Source organism: Xyrauchen texanus, chromosome 4 (genome assembly GCF_025860055.1).
Source record: "Xyrauchen texanus isolate HMW12.3.18 chromosome 4, RBS_HiC_50CHRs, whole genome shotgun sequence".
In the NCBI taxonomy this organism is placed as follows: domain Eukaryota; kingdom Metazoa; phylum Chordata; class Actinopteri; order Cypriniformes; family Catostomidae; genus Xyrauchen; species Xyrauchen texanus.
In genome coordinates, this window is record NC_068279.1 from 50814925 (window position 1) to 50836781 (window position 21857).

The window sequence follows — 21857 nt, forward strand, 5'->3', positions numbered from 1 at the left end:
GGCAAATACTTTTGTACTTTTACTCAAGTGAATGTTTAAAGGCAGCACTTCTACTTTTACTTGAGTAATATTTTACCTTGAGTATCTTTACTTTAACTCAAGTACATGGTATGTGTACTTCTTCCACCACTGGTCAGGGAGAAACACCATTACCAGCATCACTGGATTTCCGACACGCGACATCAACCCGCTAGTTATAAAGTTAGCAACAGCAATAACAGTATAATTTGTTCACGCAACATACGAATTGTGAAAAAAGAAATGGCTATGTGCAAAACCACGCCATGGTCAATAAACAAGGTGCAGACGATCCACTCGTTAGCGATGAGCGAAAGGAAAAAGTCTCTCAGGAAGTGTCTCAGCTTTGATTTATTTTCAATTTAACTTATTTGTTTAACCCTTATAGCAAAAATTTCAACTTTAAGCTATGAGCACTTTGTAGCTTGGGAAGTCTCAAAGTAGCTTCCCCAACATTTTCATGGATATACTGTATCTACCCATACCTGAAATCTCCTCATGTCTCTGGGGTTCCCTGCTGTCTTCAGACAATTTTGATTGCACTTTAGGAAAAACTTCAAGAAAAATCTGTAGGAAACATAAAAGATAACCAATCAGTAAACTACATACAGGTTTCATTCAGTTCATTCAAGGAGAATATTTCTCACAGAAAGCAGGAATTCTATTGAAATGTGTAAGAAATCATAAATTAAAAACCACAGGGAAACCTCAGGGGATTAGAAGACACTTGTGCCCCACAATGCAGTGCTTGAAACTCCCACAGGATGAACAGATCAAGCAGTCTGTTACAATGTGAGACATATTTTGAAATTATCTTTAGTGATCGGATGTGTTGAAAATAGACATAGCATTTTATGGAAGAGTAGATGGAGGGGGAGAGACTTTAAATCCCAGAAGTGAATTGTACCGCAACAATGGCCTGCTACTATGGTAACCCAGCTTTGCTTCAATCCCAAAATCCCCAGTGTAAGAGAGAAAGAAGCACAGATAAAACACAGCAGTAACAAACATTCCAGGAGAGGGAGAATTAACTAAAGGCAGTAATTAGTGTAGCTTGCAAAATTGAAGGTCATTTAAAATCAAGACAGAAAACACACAAATCAGGATTGGGAAAACCAAATGTAATACTTTTTAAAAATATGTGTGTAATAATGTAAACTATTTTTCCACATCCAAGCTTACACTCAAAAAAATATTTTAGCCTATTTTTAAAATATATCCATTTCAATTTAATAACAAATTTCCATCTAATTGATTTGCCTAATCTTTAACCAAATAAAATGTACAAATATTTAAAAATGCAAGTTTTAGTCATTACATTTTCTTCAAGACTATTCAGTTCACTTAGATGGTAATTTGTTATTAAATTGAAATGGATATATTTTAAAAATAGGCTAAAATAACTTTTTGAGTGTAATTTCCAAAGGTCATTATTAATAAACTATTTGTAAGTTGATTCCCTTTAAAAGTGTAAACTGTGTTGCTCTGTGATGCAATTAAAACTTATCTCTGTATATTTGAACATCCCAACCAGCCTAACACAGCAACATTTGAAAGCTGTCAGTATTTGTACAATTTGGTGAAGCTAATGGTTCAGAAATTATACACTTCATCTTGATGAATCAACCATAAAAAGCACAAATCCTTCTCATTGTCTATGATGGTTGCGGCCCTGATTCAAATATACAGAAGACTTTACTGCAGTAAAAAACTTGATGCCTTTAACCTCCGTTACAGACATTACAGCTGATTTTCTTTAAATCTGCTTTGGAATAATGTGTATTGGGAACTAGACAAATAAATAACTACAATAATAAAAATTATTTGACTTAAAATATCTTTTATATTGTTTTTTTTTCTACTTTAGCAACAAATTTAATTGTTCTCTCTTTGCACTGTCATAACTGATTCAAATTAATGATAAATATCCAATCAATGCCAACCATGTTAAAAATGTATGCATTATAAATTCTGAATATCTGCACTGATTATCATTGTCCCATGCCTGCCAAACATGTTGAGTGGTCCAAACTTCATCTGCAACCTGAAACTGAACTTTTGGTCGGATTTTAGGAGTGAATGCACTTAACTGCATAGAAAAGCTATAGGACCTAACCACCAGTGTGTTGTCTGTTTGCACTGGTCTCAGAACAGTTCAAAATGCACCTTATTTTTATCAAAAGCCTCTGAAATAAAAACATTTCAGCTTTTGGATGAACCTAGATAGAGCACGGTGAATATAGGATTTCTTAGGGGGGGGAAATAGCCCTATAGTTCATGTCAGTGGTTATTGTGTTTAACAGTGTGCTGTTTCACGATAAATCGCTCAAAATGGCTTTTTATAAAAAAAATAAACAATTTTATGTTCAAAAAAGGAGTACAAAACCTGTAATAAGTACTAAAAAAGAAGTTGATATAAAGAACTAATGCAAAACTAGAGACTTAAATATTTTGACTCAAACAGGTTTCAGTGTAAAAATGTAAAGATCAATTGGTTTAGATTAAATTAAATTATTGCTGTTTTAAAGGCATAGGGTGGTCACAACGAATATTGATTTAGTTTTATTTTATGTTTACTGAACTTTGTATGAAGTTAAATGATAACTCAAAGATATTCATAGCATTATATATTTTTTTTACATTCTCACTATGCAACATTTTTCACAACTGTCTAAAACTTTTTCACATTGCTGTATGTTACACCAATGTGACTTGTTATTTTTGCAAATAATATCTTCTGCCTCTGGATTTGAGCTTTTAAAACTAAAGACAATCAATATGTTGTTGTTGTTGTTGTTGTTGTTTTTGGCAGCGTTATTATGATTTACCATAAGGGGTCAAGACTCAGTTTTAAAAGGCTGGCTGCTGTGCAAAACATCATTATTCATATACAATATGTATTATTCCAAGACTAAGCGATTAGACGTCACGTAGTCCCTTACCACAGACTCACCCAGGTCTGTGTGTGGCTTCATGCCCATGTAACTGTGTCACTCTTTTCACCTCAACAACATGATCAACTTTTAACCCCTTTATGAAATTGTAACACACAGCTGCAAGCAGGCAAATTAAAGCACATCAGCCAAGCACAAATTAACATGCATTAGTCACTCCCCCACTCACTTGGCATGCAAATCTCTAAGCCTCACTACCTTGCACCTTCTGCCATGCATCCATTCGCTGCATCATAATTAGACTCATTTTGCATAATTAATTAGGACTCCTGGACAACCTTGCATCTTAAGCAAAACACCCCTCCATGTCTGTTGTGTCATAACAGAAGTTTAATAACAAAAAGCATTTCACGTTGTTGTGATATTTAGGCTCAATTGAGGCAGGTCTTTGCAATGTGCAGCTAATGAAAATTTTGTTTAAAAAGCTTTAATTTCAGATGCTTTTTTGTGATGTGCTCATTAAAAACAAAAGGACAACTTCCACATTTTCAACTGGTAAAGTGAATACCAGACTTACTGTAGATCTATTTGGATTTTGCTCCACTGAGATGGCCTGTGCATATATACATGTTGGGGAGTAACTAACAGTGACACTACTAACTAACTGGCTTTTCCAGTAACAAGCTAAATTTTCCCACGAGCAGCACTGTAGCATCACATAATGCTCTCAAACATCATCCTCTTTTTCTTATGGGATATACAAATTATTTAAGTAAATAAGTTATTTTCGAAAGTTCGTGCAAATGAACCACTTATTTCAGAGGGTTCATGAAAGTGAACTAGATAACATAAATTATTGACTAATTTACTTGAGCCACAGCATTAAAGGGACTTTGCCAGAAGTTTTTTTTTATCACCTCACTTAAACTCTGTTATTTAATATACAGAGTTTTCAAGTTAGTACCAGTCCTCGAATCTGATTGGACGAGAGACGTTCCATGAGTCCTGATGGTCTCACACTATCAGCACTCAGACAGCAAAAGACCATTTTTGTGTGTAATATGAGCCATTTGGTGATGTGAAGTGAGCCAGTGTCACTCAGTGTTTACATACAACTACGTGATTGCTCATATTATTACTAAACTACTAAAGCTAGGAAATAGCTTTAAATGGCTTTAAACATACAACTTCAGCATTAAGGCTCATCACAGCTAAGAGACACAACAGACTGATTAATTACACAAACTCAAGGCGCTTACCTCTTACCGGACATAAAAATCTAAATGCTGGAGGAGATTGCTATTTTTAAGTTTTTGAAAGACTCTTGCGCACTGGTTACCGCGAAATAGAGAAGAATACCCCCGCTCAGACAGCTATTTTTCCACTAAGAAAATAGTCTGAATTTCACCAAAATTACATTATTTTCAGAAAGCTGACTAACAGACTTCAGCATCATCAACAGGTCCCATCTTACACTCTCTCTCTCTCTCTCTCTCTCTCTCTCTCTCTCTCTCTCTCTCACACACACACACACACACACACATTTTTAGAAATAGCCCAAGCTGTGATACTAGTTCTAAAGTTACATTTTTTAAATACTAATGAAGGCTTGGATACATAATTTGTTTTGAACCGGCAACGGCAGATTCTGATCTGTTGCGTAAGAAAGTAGTTCTATGCTCAAATGCGTTTTTTATGACTGTACTCTGTTTAACTGTTGTATTTAAGCAATATCACACAGGCAATCATGCTATATGTAGAGCCGTATCGCACTCTTGCTCATGTGATATTGCTTAAATATTCAATATAAATGTATAAGTTCAATTTAATATCACCCTAATTGAATATATAGCAGGTGATATCTTTTTATTTAAAAGAAAATTCAAATTTTAGTAGCTGTAATGCATTAAGCTACTTTTTGTTAGTACATTTTTAACCCTTGTGTTGTGTTCCAGTCATTTTGACTCGGACAAAAATATTTGTATTATTATTACTTAATCCAATTAGAATACACATGAAAAAGGTTTTATTTCGCTGTTACACTTGAAAATGAATGGATTAGACTACAAAATACAGAAATATTAAATTTTCAGTAGAATCCCAATCACTTAGATGAGCACATAAGTGGATGTGTGTTTACACACACAAAGTCCTCTGATATGTGCACACACAAAATGTGTTGAGCACCAATTTGTGCATTGTCTTTTCATGTACACTCTTTGAGGGATATTGTATTTCAAGATCTACTTATCATATTATGTTGTGTTTGGTTTTGTTTGATTTGGGATAATCTGTTGTAAGTTAAAATATGTCTAAGTTATATGTATGTTTCAGGAAGCAATAAGGAAAAATATGACAAAAAGACAATTCTGTTTATTATATTTGTGAGTGTTTGTGGGAATTTCATAAACTTAATACTCACTGCAGTTTGGCCTCTGAGTGAAACAAATTGCTCATTGAGTTCAACTAATGGAGATATTTCCAACATATATTCTAATGATATATAATGACTATCTCATCTTTTTTATGGTTTTACCAACTCTGAATATAATTGTTGTCATAACAAATTTGCCAATGATGAGAAAGAACCCATTAAAAACCATCAGCAAATAAAAAAGCATTATTCAAGAACTGGTAGGATCAGCTATTGCAAAGTCCAAATTCTAAGCTTTAAAATGACACCTATTGTGTTCAGAAAAAGCTAGTAGTTATTAATTTATTATGTAATTATTATTATTATGTTTTTGTTTTCCGCAGGGAGTGAATGAATCCTTCTATCAATAATTGTTTTGTTTTTTTAAATATGTTCAAAAAAGGAGTACAAAACCTGTCATAATTACTAAAATAGAAGTTGATAAAAAGAACTAATGCAATATGATAGATTTATTAACAATCTTATTGGGCCAGTCATTTTTGACTGGGAACACAAAATATGTTAGCACAAAATGAATGTAGCACAAGGGTTAAAACAGCAGCCTGACTGTGGTTTAATTACTTTAAGTTATGAGTAGCTTCAAAGTAGCATCCCACAACATTGATATATACTACCAGTCAAATGTTTAGACACACTTGTCTGAATGTACTCTATATTTCTCATGATCTTAAAAACCTTTTGATTTAAAGGCTCAAAATGTGTGCACCGTTATTTAGTATGTATAATATATATGTATGTCATTAAGTATGTTATTAAACTTACATATTAAGTATGTAACCCATCCCAGGGTTCACCTCATGAAGTTGGTGTTAAGAGAATGCCCAGTGTGCAGTGCTGTAATCTATGCAAGAAGTGTTTCCATTAAGAAGTTGTGCCCAAACTTTTGACTGGTAGTGTCAATAAGTTGTATAACTTAGATGAAACCACCCATTTTCTTTGTAGAATTTAATGCTACAATGTTTTAATACTGAGACAAATCCTCAAAAGGACCAAAGTCAGTATCACAAGAGCTTGTTTCTTAGTTTAACTTCAACAAATTACAATAGTCTACAGATATAGGCAGAAAAATTATTCTATGGGCAACATAATGCTTGATTCTTAGATTCAGGATCACGGGTTTGAAACACACAAACAGAAGATAGGCCCTCAATTTAAAGCGTGGGTCAGTTTCCACACTGCCTCAGTGGGGCGTCTCTGGCCAGGCCTCTAAAGAAGCTTTGTGCGCATCTGCTCCGCTTCTGAACACTAAACACAAACCGCTCAGCAAGGGGCTGCCCTCTCAAGGTGACTACATGCTTAACCCAATGAGTAAAACACACACTCACACACACAAAACCCTTTTGAATGGAACCACATAAGCTCCTTGCATTAAAAACCTACCATATTTGCATCGCAACAAAGGCATGACAACAGTAGAAAAATTTGTGCAACATACAGATTAATTTGACTGAACTGGCTGTATTGTCGAAAAGTAGGATTGTTCTTTACTAAAAATTACACATTTTCCAATAGTACTAGGATTATTTGAGTTCTGTCTAAATGGATTTAAAAATATTAAGAAAATGGATGTATAGATTTCCACATAAACACAAAAAACCTTGTAAATCATAATGCCATGTGTCCACATTTAAATGAAAAATATGAATGGTAAATTCTATATGATTCATCAGGCATAAGTAAAAAAGATTGCATTAGATAGCCTAAATATTAGCATAACCTAAATATTGGAGTTGGATTTGCATCTTACTGTTGGTGTTTTACATCCATCAGAGGAGAATTGAATTCTAAGAACTCTAAACCACTAAATCTTGCTGTACAGCTCTTAGTTCATCTCTATATCTTGTTCATTTTTAATGCAATTATTTTATAATTTTTAATTGTTATTAACTGTTGACCAAAGTAAAAAAATATATAAAGGATGGAATAGAGAAAGAGGCTGTTGATATTTTATATTCAGGGTATCATTCATCAGTATTTCCCCTTGTCCATCACCCCCCATCCAGTTCTACAAAAACAAAACAGTGTCATGACATGGAGGGAGAGGGGGAAAGAAAATTAGGAAACCAGATGTGCAACATCAAAACACTGACAAGCTGAAAGGCTCCAGCAGCAACACATCAACCACCGTACGCCACATGTGTGAGAGCACAGCACTCATGTACACAGATATTCATACATTCTACCACTATATCACAACATCCAATATTCAGCCTAAAATGCTTGACAAAAGACAACATTCTGAATTTGTTTATTAGAGATACAGTATTAAAATCCCATCACTCTCAGACATGACTGATGAAAACAAAAGCCACACTGGATGATAACTATAGTGAAAACCTTTATATTTAAAATGTTTCTATTTTAATACAATGTTTTCATTACATATTATATTATCAACATTATAATTTGAGTGAAAAGTTCAATTAAATAACAAACGGTGCGTACCTCTTTTGCTTTAATGAGAATATGCACTTGAACTGGCATTGTTTCACAAAACATGCCATGTTCTCCCAGCATGATTTTAGAATGTTCCAAACAGCATCTTGCTTTTAATGAAAGCAAATCTGACCATTTTACATAGGAGATAACATGCTCAGTTATAAATGTGCTTATTGGATTAGTGACATCCAGATCGGGCAGAATCTGAACTATTTCTTATTCACTTCACGTCATAACGTTTCTTTGTTTCTCTGTAAAATTTCTCTATACTTAGAGGTCAAACTCACATTTTTAATCCCAGATGTTTTAACAAGATCTCAGACTTTTGGACCCCACTGTAAATTCAGCATTAACTAAATTCCTCATGCTATCTTCCATGGTAGACAGTCATCTGAATATGTTGATGGGGCAATAACTTTCTTGTTTTCTCTAGACAGTACGGTAATGTAGGTAAGAGTTGAGGGGGTAAACTCTGAGGGCTCTCAGAATCCCTTGGCAGACTTGGAGCCAGACTGGTTGTGGGGTTAACAGGGCACGTTCCCAACCTCTGACCCCGCTAACGGGGCGCACATAAAGACTCCAAAAACCAATACCTCCATCGCCACATACCAAACCAAGACATTTCACACTTGCCTCGACAACTAAGAAAAAGAAAAGAAAGCGGCCGATAGCTTTTTCCAGGTCTCTTACCTTTCCTAAAAATATATATATTGTTTTTAAGATTTTTTAATGAGAGTAAATGGTGATTGGCAGGCTATACATTTCAGAGTATGCTTAGATTAAAAATAATAGGACACAGGAATTAAAAGCACAATTTTGCGATTACATTGGCTCTGTTCCAAAACCCTGTGAACTACTTCTATAGGCAGCATAAAAGGAAGGCTAGGTAAGAAAACTCTTTTGCAATTATCCTTCACAAGGAAGGCAATCCATGCATTGGGCCAAGTGAAAAAATCCATCCAACGTGACTGACGAAGCAAGAGAATAAAACATTATTGATAAATAATACATATATATAAAATCTGTAACATTCTACGTGACAAGTCAATTACAAATGCATTATCAATTATTTATATATAGTTATAGCAACATGCAAAAAAAAATTACTTTATCCTTGCTAAATAGTAAGTATTGCACTTAATTTGTATAAATTTATTGAATTTTGTTATAAATCTCTGTACTCTACTGAATTTAGCACTGTACTGTATGTCTAGCACAGATTTATTAAATCAAAGCAGAACACAAAAAATGAAGTGTCTGCTTAAGCCTTCATCGCTGTGGTAAAATAAAGACTGGGCTACCTGCATGAACAACAGAGTGGCAGACATGAGAAGAGTAGGAAGAGATATCTGCTTAATTAGCCAGTAATGATAGGATATGACAAACAACATCTGTTTCCAAATTGAGGGTGAGGGAAGAGAGAGAGAATGGAAAATGCCAGCACTCACTGAATGTCAAACAGAAAAGCTTGATGTCCGTTTTGGGAAGAAAGTGGGCACAAAAAAGTTCAACATACTGTGTAGAAAGGAAAAACAAAAGACTTTGGTAATGTACATACTGAAGCTAAATAGAAACAGTCACTCCTATTCTGGTAACACCTTACATTAATAGCCTCTGTGTTAAGGATCTATAAAGGGGATAATTAATGACTAGTAATTAATTTACAAATGCATAACAAATAATTTATATGCATTTATAACAACATGCATAAGAAGGGGGACTTTCATGCAATACTTTCCAAATAATCAGCCATTTACCTGACATAATTATCTGTGAATATGTACTTTAATGTAAAGTTGACAAGTAATAAAGAGTTGCCAAAATTAGAAACTTACATAAAGTTCAGTGTGGTTTAATGATCATCAAGCTTTTGTATACTCTATGATTATGCCTCAAATGCTGTTAATTGAGCTTAATTTGCATTAAACCTGGAATATTCCTTTAAATACACATTCCATTAATTACACCTTTATAACTGCTTTATAACCACTTAGCGTGTACAGAACCTAAATATTTCTGAAGTGCAGTCAATCACTTTAGGACAGTGACACCTCACCTTAAGGGCAATGCTTGAGAAATCACAGAAATAGAAGTTATTGTCTTGACTCATTCACAAATTGTATTTCTGTCTGCCTCTCTTCACTGTAGTTGCTCCAACCAGCCCTGTGGTTTAGGGGTAACCTGTACATTTCATTCAAAGGGGTTATGCTGTTAAAAAGCAGAAGCTGAAGAGCTTGAACAAGATGGTGCCTCTGTTGAAATATTTATCTTTTTCCATGCTAATGAAAATTATAGATTATAATAAAAGAAAAACAGCATGAGGGAAAATGTGAAGATCTAGGCAGTAATATGATGTCCATGGCTAATCCATAGCAAATGTGCACATATGCAGACAGGGGTAAAGGATGAGGAAGGAACTGTGCTGGAGGGGAAAGGTAGCAAGAAAGAGGAGTAGAGAGACTGACGGGGCTCACAGCAGGCCTGCTGAGAGGCTGTCAATGGCCCCATCAACCCTGGCCTGAGTCCTGACAGATTCATTACACACACACACACAAACACACACACGCACACACACACACGCATGCACGCACGCATGCACAGACTTGTTTTTTTTTTTTTTTAAGTAAAGATAAACACACTTGTCAAGCAAAACATTTCACCAAATAGGATTTAAATGATACAACAATATATATACTGGCCACACTCTGGTTGTCAAATATTAGTGGAACATGTCCATAGTTAATGTGAACTAGACTTATGGATACTCTGCCAGGACACCTGTATGAGCTTCATACATCCATTAAAAGTACTCTTGGGGCCAGTAGGTTAAAAGAAATCGCAAAATTGGCTCAGCATTCTGAGAAAAGCATTAGAATATTTTTTTGCCGATACCACTTGGTTTGAATTTTTTATGTAATACAATGAAATTCTTGCATTGTAAATGTGGCTTAAATGTCCATATCAGTAGTGTAGTGGAGAGAATTCACAAGCATATGCTGTATGACCAACAATCTTTCTAAGGATTTTTCTTAAGTCTATATAAAATGAGTAATGATTCATAAAGTCTGCCAGAACAACTGGGGCGAGCTAGTTTTTGACCTAGCATTTTCCAAACTGCTGAGGTCATGCCCTTTTGTTGTGGATTTCAAATTATAAAAAGTATTAAATTCTTTCACAGCACACAGAGCGCTGACCTGAATGCACAGGCAAGAAAGGAAATAGTTGAAAAAAACAATCAGAACATAATTTCAGCCAGCACAAGATATTTTAATTATATCCAATTTTCTGTTTCCAACAGAAACTACATGCAACGACCATGTGCTATGTCTTATACAATTTTCATGAGAGTACTAATTATAAGCGCTATTTTCATGCTAGCACAAAGTGCAAGTGGGCATGGGTGTGAGTGTTTGCGCAGTCTGTGGGTTTATTTTATTGAAGTTTATTGTATTGAATATTTTCCTGAGAAATAGGTCATTGCTATTTTTTTTTTTTTTTACGTTTCAAAAGCAGGTTTGTTTTCAGTGCAAAGTCCAAACTCTGCATTGCGTTTCTGCATTGGCAGTTTGCAGATTCCACCAGCAGGTGGTAATATAGTTAATATGTCCAAACTTTGAAAATATAGTTGAACATCAAATTTTGTCCCTAACAATTGCTGTTTTTTGAAACAACACTTTATGAGATTGGTGTTTAACTTTATAGAAGTCATGGTTTACTATGTTTATTATATTTACAATTGTATTTATGATCAACTTTGTATTGGTATTTTTCCACCTGCTGTCATAGAGTGATTAATTATTAATAATATGAATGTGCTGTATTTGTATATATTGCTGGTGCTAGATGTACTAGATGGACAAAATAATTCAATGCAGACACTGCAATAACCGTAGAAGAACCTCCAAATTAAATTGCGCTTGACTTAGCCAATTAACAGACTGCATGACAAATCCACTTGCACTTAGACTTAAATGCATGCTTGCACAAAATACCAAAACTACCAAAACAAGGAGATCTTCTGGACCATCTCCAGATTGAGCCAAGCAGACACACATACAAACAAACAAACAAACAGAGGAGCCAGGCTAGCACGGGGTGACATCATTAACTCATTAGTGGAATTTAAGACAGTCAAGCACCAATGCCTTCACACACACAGGCACATATACACATGGCTGCATAACTGAACTAAAGTGCTGTGGATCTAGTGAAGTTCAAATAAAGGTTTCTATCTAGTATGTGTCTTCACAAGTAATGAATAATTATATAGTGAAAATGAATGATTAAATGCAAATATACAGTATGCTGCTTGTTTTAAACAAACACATTGATGACTGTTTTCTGAGCTGTTTATTAAGCGATCTTTTATGTGGGACTATAAAGTGATGTTTAAAAAAAAAACACACAAAGCAAAATAAATAAAGCTTTTGTCTACATGTGCTTCTGTGATGAAAAAAGCTCTCATGATACTCTCATACAATGATGCCCAGTGACAAGGTAGCACCCAAAATTATGCTTTTAAATTCAATAAGTGAAACCACATCTATCATAGGATCTAATTGAAGGGCAGTATCAATGAGCGTGTTTACATGCAAAATCTTACACTGAATATGCTTAATAAGCCGACAACTTGTATTGTCATGCAAATGCCCTAAACGGTTTTCCTTCATCAGAGTAAGGTCATAAGCGACAAGAACTGAACGACACAGGTAGATTTTTCACCATTACACCGATTTACCTTTACCGTCGCACTTACAGGTTTATTTAATGTGTACAAATGTTGTATATATGCCTGTTGATTTCAAGTCTTATGTCAACGCATCTTGCATTGTTGAATATTATGAATAAGCTGATTTTTGATAGTTATCAATATATTGGTGTGCATTTTGACATGCTCATTGTGACTCTAATGCTTCTACAGACACATTTATTTAGAACTTTACATTACATTTATTCATTTAGAAGACATTCTTTCTCAAAGCAATTAACAAATGAGAAAAAAAATCTATTCATCATAGAATCAGAGTTGGGTAGTAACATGCTACATTTGAGAGATTATTGAATGGGACTTTTACGAAAGTGCGCACGCTGAGCTGCTGTCACAGACTATCACTCAATCACCGCTGCAGCATCAAACTCTTCAAAGTGAAACACTTTCTTCACACTGCACAGTGAAAAAAAAAGAATAGTTTCATCATGCAATGCCTTCATTTAACACCAAGACAAGCTGATATTTCAAAATTAAAATCATAGCTCCAACTTAAGGCAGCACGCTGAGGTAAGATTTGGCTCTAATCCTAACGTGGGCTTTTCTGTGTAATGTGATGGTCATTTTCAGGGTGATAATGTAACTTGGCTCTTATGACACCAGTTTTTAAGTGTACATTTTTAATCAGTGCAACAATTTATCAGTGTGCTTTCTCCCGCGTCCCGCATGTCATGAGAGTATTTACACATTTACCCCGCACCCTTGTGGGGGTGCTGGAAACTATCGCAGCTACTTCAGGGGGATTAACTGTATAAATCTATGTAAACATCCAAGTTAAGGGTAAATCACTGCCATTTGCGTGATTGACAACTGGAGCACGAACAGACAGGATTTCTGTGCATGCACAGCGAGGTGCATGGGGCGTGCGCATGTGAGACATGGGGGCACGAGGCAATCGTATGGCGAAAGAGTGGCTGTGTTCACAATCGTTCACTTATTCACTATTTCCTAAAAAGTGTAAGGCAGTTAGTGCACAATATCTCAGCAGTGAGTGAACGAAATGAGTGAGTGAATTCGGACACTGGCGTATACACCATGTGTCGGAGCTCTGGGGCTGTCGTAGGAACAACGTCACATATAAAACTTTAAAATACTTGGGCCTTGTTGTTATTCTTATTAAATAAAAATTAATACAATAAATCTTTATTCTTAGTCATTAAGTCCTTTTTTATATATAATGTGTGTTAATATAAAGAGTAAATACGTTTTATCAAATAAAGAGCACATTTTAAAATGTATCTGTATGTTTTGTCTCTCTATATGTTATTGTTATTTTAAGTAATGATTTGTTAAAATGTTATTTACTACATTCAGCATGAAATAAAACATTGCAGGAGTGAAGGAAGCAGTGAACTCCCAGCTCATACATCTTCCTTGTGGTGGTTTAACCATTAATTGATATTAGAGTGCATTGTCAGTCATAATAAGTGTAGGGAATGAGTGGCTCACTCTGAATTCAGACACTCCTAAAAAAATGGCAGACACCCAAAATATTGCAAATATTGGATAGGGGGACACAGCGAGTGTTCCACGACTGGGGTTGGTGCCCTACGCACTATATGCATTTAGAGAGCGGAGGTACTGCTGTACTAAAAACTATAATTACACTGAAATAAGAATCCATGCAGGACTTTAAAAGCTATGAAATAGCAAAAGAATGCATTAATAAAGCATGATCTTGCTTTGGTTTATATTTCAGCATTTTATGTCCTTGTGGGACATTTTCACAGTAATAATTATTAGAAATGTCTCTAAACCTCTCTTATTGACAAATTCATCCAGATCTGACAAGAGACCTTAAAGGGATTGTTCACCAAAAATGATAATTCTCATTATTTACTCACCCTCATGCCACCCCAGATGTGTATGACTTTCTTTCATCTGCTGAACTTAAATGAAAATAGAAGAATTTCTCAGCTCTGTAGGTCCATACAATGCAAGTGAATGGGTGGCAACATTTTAAGATGAACAAAATCACATAAATCCGCATAAAAGTAATCCATAAGAATCCAGTGGTTAAATCAATATCTTCAGAAGTGATGTGATAGGTGTGGATGAGAAACAGAGAAACAGATCACTTTCATATTCTTCTTGTGTTTTTGGTAATTCACATACAGTACTTCTCTACATATCGCCCCTGCTTTCTAGTACAAAATTACAAATATTAATCTTTTTTTAACGCATCAACATTTTTGCCTACAGAGCTCAAATATTGTTTTAAACATCTTAATTTGTGTTCTGCAGAAGAAAGGAAGTCCTCCATATCTGGGATGGCATGAGGGTGAATTTTCATTTTTGGATAAACTATCTCTTTAAAGTGATAGCTCAGCCATAATTTAATATTCTGTCATAATTTTCCTACCCTTATGTTGTTCCAAACCAGTGTGACGCTTTGTATTATGTGGAACACAAAATATGTTTGACAGAATGTTAGGGACTGATAGTCTTGGTAACCATTCACATTCAAAATATGGAGAGAAAAAACACATTCACTGAAAGTAAATAGTGACTCTCCTTATTGTGTTGCATGGAAGAAAGAAGGTCATATGGGGTTGTAACAACTTGATGGTGACTGATGCCAGAATTTCCATTAATAATCATTATTATTCTGTACTACATGTTCAATGTGTATTATGTAATGGAATATAGGGGGATATAGGGTATTATGTAATGGAATATATGTCTATTATATAATTTGTGAAAGTAATGATTTACTCACTACTTGAGTACTCTTTTAATTGGATACTTTCTTACTATTACTCAAGTAATTATTTATGTTAGTACTTTTACTTCTACTTGAGTAATTTTTTTAAGTAATTGTACTTTTGCTTGAGTATATTTTTGGCTACTCTACCCACCTCTGCATAGAATTTTGTATAATCATAAAGGAGCAAATACAATTAGAAAAAGACCAAATTTCAACCAGAAGATTATAAAATCAGAGCAGAAATGTGACTGCAGAACAGTAGATAATATATAGAAAAGTAGCTGTATTTCATGCACTCTAAATTTCCTGTTGTCCATTATCTTCTACTCCATCAGTTTAATGGTTTTGGACTCCCCTGGGTTTGATTAGTGAAGTGAGATGGGACAGATGCTACTTTTCCTGTCACTGTGGAAATGTTATAGATCAGAGCACTCATAACAGTACAGAACAGAGCTAGTGATGCGAATTAAACTCTTCCTCAGACCTAAAAATACAGTCCCAAACTTATTAGTACCCTTTAATAAGTGGAAGTCCTTTAATTGCTACACTGACACTTAAATTTGAGATGTAATTGTAACCTGTGTCCCACAGATTTGCTTCACTAAAGCCTAAAGTATACTTAGATTTTTACGCGAATACTCAGCGTCTGTGTACAGTCGAACAAGAGCATTTCCAATTTACTCCATTTAACAGTGCGCTCATTCACATGCAGTTGCTGCATGTGCGCTATGACTGCAATGAGATGCCGGACAATTTCTCTTCAGGAGTTTAGACCCATAAAGATATCTTTATATTCCTTCAGACTCGAGGTATACAATTGCAGGTATCTCCTGACCTCCCACACACACGCTCTTGACATGCATATCTACTGTTGTTGATTTTACCTTCGTCTCCTGTTATTTACCGGCAATTACGTCTTCTTCTAGCATTTCTGTGTGACAGCAAAGGCTCAAATGTGAGTATTGCCAACTTTGTGGATCCACTAATTCGTGCAATATTTCCAAGCGCATGCGTTCGAACAAGTGTGGTTAGTAAAATCGGCTGCATGCATTAAGTGCTCAAGCACTCTGCTGATGTCAAGATTTGTGACACGCGTCCTGTACCTCTGAACGAAGTATTCTTTTGGCTTAATTATTAGCATTTTTAAATTTAACAAACCTGAGACCTGCATTTTTATTCAACCTCATACCTCTAAATGTACTGCAAAATATTAGTAGCCAGCTAGTGCGTCTGTTCTATCGATATAACCATATCCCAAAGTGTATGTAGCATTATGTATTATGGTTTACATGCACAAATCAATTTCCAGGAGCAGTTTTAGGGTCAGTGGATATTCGAGGCTTGGCCCAGATCACTGTAGATACACATACTTTGATGAAATATTGGTATATAATAGACTTTAACATAAAAGTGTAAATGTTCCATCTGTGAGGTGTTATTTATTTACATTTACATTTATGCATTTGGCAGACGCTTTTATCCAAAGCGACTTACAGAGCCCTTATTACAGGGACAATCCCCCCGGAGCAACCTAGAGTTAAGTGCCTAGCTCAAGGACACAATGGTGGTGGCTGTGGGGATTGAACCGACAACCTTCTGCTTAACAATTTTGTGCTTTAGCCCACTACGCCACCGCCACTTCATTTATATAAAGTAAATCTTAAAATATTACTGGAACTATAACTGAAAGTTCTCACTAACTTTTGTCTCGGCTTACGATAATGTTACAGATAAAAATGTACATGCTTTTGACGCTGTACTTTAAAATGTGATTAAAATCAATTTTGTACCTTTCGGCTTTCCATAGTTCAACATAGTGTTATTTCCACAAGCATATTATCTGTTTTTATGGTTATGTCGGCTACTATATCTAAATATTGGGTACTTATTTTATATAGAGGGACCAAGTCAACACAGTTTCAAATTTCTCTCCAATCAGGTATTTTGACAGTTCACACACAGCCACAGACACGAATTTCATCTCCTTGAATGCGTGCAAATACGCAGTGAGTGCTGGATAGCATCCACCAGTAAGACTGAAATTGAGTAAAACTATATTACCTAAGCTGTAAAAAGGCTGATATCCTTCACTTTAAATATTACTTGATATTAAACAAATGTATATTTAATTATTGACTTGATATCGAAGTACCGGCTCTTTTGAAATCATTTAGGGTTTTACTAAAAACATTCAGGGCATAAGCCGCAGTTTTATTCTTCATGTACAGATGAAACTATTGACTACATTGTATCATATTGATTATTTTGTTTGCTTTAACCACTTGCTTGGTTCCTTCTAAGTGTTATTAATTAAAGAAATATTGCAAGGAATTGATAATGTCTCGGTTACTAACGTAACCTCCGTTCCCTGATGGAGGGAACGAGACGTTGTGTCGCTGAGTTGACACTAGGGGTCCCTCCTGCGGAGCAGGGCCATCTCTGATTTTGAGAAAAGGCCAATGAGAATTGGCGTGTGGAATTTGCATGCCACTTCCCCGGACATACGGGTATAAAAGGAGTGACGCTGCAAATACACATCAGGTATCGCACTGAGGAGCCAAGCCAAAGACCCGGCGCTTTCAGTGGATGGTTCAGTATTGTGGCAAGCGGGAACACAATGTCTCGTTCCCTCCATCAGGGAACGGAGGTTACGTCAGTAACCGAGACGTTCCCCGCCTGTCACTCAGTCGACGTTGTGTCGCTGAGTTGACACTAGGGGTCCCATGGAAAACGCCACAGAGCTGAACCGAGTTACGCAGACAAGCGGTGCGAGATGGGCAAACCTCTGTGTGCCTCGTAGCCAGCGCAGCAAGCCGTCGCATAACTACCCCCAACACACTGGCAGGCATGAAGCGGTCCCCTGTACCTAGGTGGAACAGCTAACTGCTCAGAAGTATAAGGACTGGCTGGCCCAGCCGGGGCCTTCTCTCTATTTTTCTCCCCTGTAAAAGGAACGAAATCGTTCGGCTGGGGGCCAAATATAAATGGTCCAAACTGGGGTGTGTCCCTCCAAAGAGGAGGACACCGCAGAGACCACACCCGGCCCCGAGAGGGGGGGGGGGGGGGTTTAGGTGGAATACACACACGGTCTTACCGGCTAGCAGCAGAAGCACATCGTGTGGAACGGCGTCGTGGTAGACCCTACCCAAAGGTGGGGAGGGGTTACTACAAACACGGCGACCCAGGGCAGAGGGCCCTCTGTCCAAGGAAGACGCAGTTTGCCGGTAGGGAAACCATTTTGTGGGATATACATCACACATGGTTGCCGAAGGGGCAACCAGCACATGTGGAGCACTTACCTCATGGGGGCCTAGTGACGCCCATACTGGGGCGGCAGCCAGCCTCTCCGAAGACTCGACGGCCGCTAGTCTAGGGAGGAAGAACGTCCAGGGTTCACACTTCCTGCGAACGCAACTGGGAAAAAGAGCGCACGTCTTCACCTCAAGGGAGGGGAAAGGCACTATGCACAAGCGATACACCCGGCCAGTTGACCTGAACTTACCTGTTTGTGTCACCTGATAACACACGGGACGAAACTGGCTCAACCCTGAGGTTATAGAACCTCGCAAAGGTGTTAGGTGTTGCCCAACCCGTGGCTCTACATATGTCTGCTAGAGAGGCACCATGGAACAACGCCCATGAAGCCGCAACGCCCCTGGTATAATGGGCTTGTAGGCCAGCAGGGGTGGCATGTGCTGGGCGTGGTATGCCATCGTGATGGCATTGACGACCCAGTGGGCTATCCTCTGTTTGGAGACAGCGCTTCCCTTCCGCTGTCCGCCAAAGCAAACAAAGAGCTGCTCGGAGCTTCTAAAGCTCTGCGTGCGGTCCAAGTAGATGTGAAGAGCACGCACCGGACACAGCAACGTAAAGGTTGGGTCTGCCTCCTCCAGGGGCAGCGCTTGCAGGTTCACCACTTGATCCCTAAACGGGGTCGTGGTAACCTTGGGCACATAGCCCAGTCGGGGTCTCAGGATGACGTGAGATAAGCCGGACCGAACTCTAGGCACAGTTCGCTAACAGAGAACGCCTGCAGGTCCTCTACCCTCTTGATGGAGGTGAGTGCCGTCAGGATGGCGGTCTTCAGAGAGAGCGCCTTTAGCTCTGCTGACTCAAGGGGCTCTAAGGGAGCTCCCCGAAGGCCCCGAAGGACCACGGAGAGGTCCCACGAGGGAACGGGCGCTGCCTGGGGGGGTTTCACCTCCTCGCACCTCTCAGGAACCTGATGATCAAATCATGCTTCCCTAAATACTTACCTTCCACTGCATCGTGATGTGCCGATATAGCGGCTACATACACCTTCAAGGTGGAGGGGGACAGCCGTCCCTCCAACCTTTCCTGCAGAAAGGAAAGCACTGATCCAATTGTGCATCTCTGGGGGTCTTCACCACGGGAAGAACACCACTGAGCAAACAGACGCCACTTCAGGCCGTAAAGACGCCTCGTTGAGGGGGCTCTCGCCTGAGTGATCGTGTCTACCACCGCGGGTGGTAGGCCACCTAAGTCTGCCGCGTCCCGTCCAAGGGCCAGACATGGAGATTCCAGAGGTCTGGTCGGGGGTGCCAGAGAAGGTCCTTCCTCAGGGGAATTCGCCAGGGGGGGGAACGTACCTTGTCAGCCTCTCGCGACTCGACCAGGTTGAGCCATAGGTGGCGCTCCTGGACCACCAATGTGGACATCACCTGCCCGTGACCTTCGTTGCCCGGAGGGCGAAGTCGGTCGCTGGACGCAGCTCCTGCATTAGACCCAGGTCAGGACTACCCTCATGTAGTTCTCTAAGCATGAACCATCCACGAACGCTGACTCTGCGTGGGTAGCACCCAGACACAAGAGGCAGCGATCGTGGCCATCAGATGGGGAGAGAGAACGACCGCAACCAGGAAACACTCACAAACGGAAAGACATCTTGAAAAAGACGCTTCACCGTTTGTGCCACTCTTTTAGAGAAATATACTCTTTGAATGTTTTTATATATATATATATATATATATATATATATATATATATATATATGCGGTATATGAGAATATAAATATATATATAAACGAAGTTATTCACTCCGTAAACTCTTTTATCAGCTGCTGAAGCGCCCAGGGGTGTATGCTCAGCACAACGTAGTATGCGAGGGGGAGGACCGCTGGAAAGCGCCGTAAAGCCAACAGCTTGCAGAGATGAATGAAACAGCAGAGGAATTCAGCTCTATGACTGCTCTCTCGGCTCCGAAGAAGATATCTGATGTGTATTTGCAGCGTCACTCCTTTTATACCTGTATGTCCGGGGGAGTGGCATGCAAATTCCACACGCCAATTCTCATTGGCCTTTTCTCAAAATCAGAGATGGCCGTGCTCTGCAGGAGCGACCCCTAGTGTCAACTCAGCGACACAACGTCGACTGAGTGACAGACGGGGAACCCAATCTAACCCTCTTCTGCTTGTTTTCAATGGGTTTTTTTCAACCTCCACTACGCATCTATTTATTGAACCTAGTGTGGTAGTGATTTGCTAACCCTCAAGATGTTAGCCACACAGCTGTATGTTCAATACTGGAGAAATTTGGATATTTCATGCCCCAGAGAAACCTTTAACATGTGATTTACTAAACGTCCATACAGAATAAGTGCTTCTACTTTGCCATACTTTTCTTTGCTGTGTGCTTTGTATAACACTACGATGAAGTGAATAGAACTGACACTGATACATACACAGCTCATGGTCTGTGTATGCAAAGCCAAATGCGCATTAACATATCACCCCTTTTACTAATTTGCATGGAAGAATCGAAGTAACAGCTTGCATCTATAGGATCAAGGTGTATAGCCAAACCAGCTGGCGTGTTATTAATCAGTCATTGATTGTTAAATTGACTAAGTTTGTCCATCAATCAATTTAACACTTACACATGGCAACCACACAATAAGACCCTCTGAAAAAAAAGAATGTGTAAAGCAGTGCAGTTGTATAAAGTAACTTATCTAAAAACTAGTGAAGGTTTCAAAATATGATAAAAATTTGAATTTAATAAAACACAGGCACAGATATTGATAGAAATCAAAACTTGAAAAAAATAAAACAAGTATTCTGACTCTAATTCAAGTCATAAAAATCCCCTGATCTTTGTGAGGATGACTGGAGGATTCTCAGAACTCTGCATGCATGTGGACAGTTGCTTTTTGCATGTCTTTTTGCAGCCTTGACTGAAGCTTACATGTACATGTAAGTATATGGATTCAAAAGTCAGTACAGACACTGGGTGAAATAATCAGTAGTATTTTAGAATAAATAGAAAACTATCCTGGCTATCATGGCCCTTTTATGTAGAATCAGCTCTATCTACTGTACACTGATCTGCATTATTGAGCCTGGCAGGCCAAAGAGGACTTTTGGGGAACATAATGTGACATAAGCTTTCTTGAGGATCATCTGAGAGCTATTCTCTCCCCTTTCACTAATAACAGGATTAGTTTGGAGGGTGGGGGGAGACAGACTGAGCAGCAGGTCCAAACAGATAAAAAAAAAGGGGGGGTAGGTGGCAGAGAAAAGAAAGACAAAAAGAGTAAACTGAGTGAAGGTTATTAAACTGCTAAATATTCAGAATATT

General features: G+C 37.9%; 1 protein-coding gene across 2 annotated transcripts in view; it reads right to left on the reverse strand.

Annotated features, from left to right (window-relative positions):
- Positions 1–21857, reverse strand: part of LOC127639638 (transcription factor COE2-like) — a 48422-nt gene that overhangs the window by 18553 nt on the left and 8012 nt on the right. For both annotated transcript variants that reach the window (XM_052121773.1, XM_052121769.1), the window contains exon 7: positions 504–585. In XM_052121773.1, the coding sequence (XP_051977733.1) occupies positions 504–585 (82 nt within the window). The remainder of the gene's footprint in view (positions 1–503; positions 586–21857) is intronic.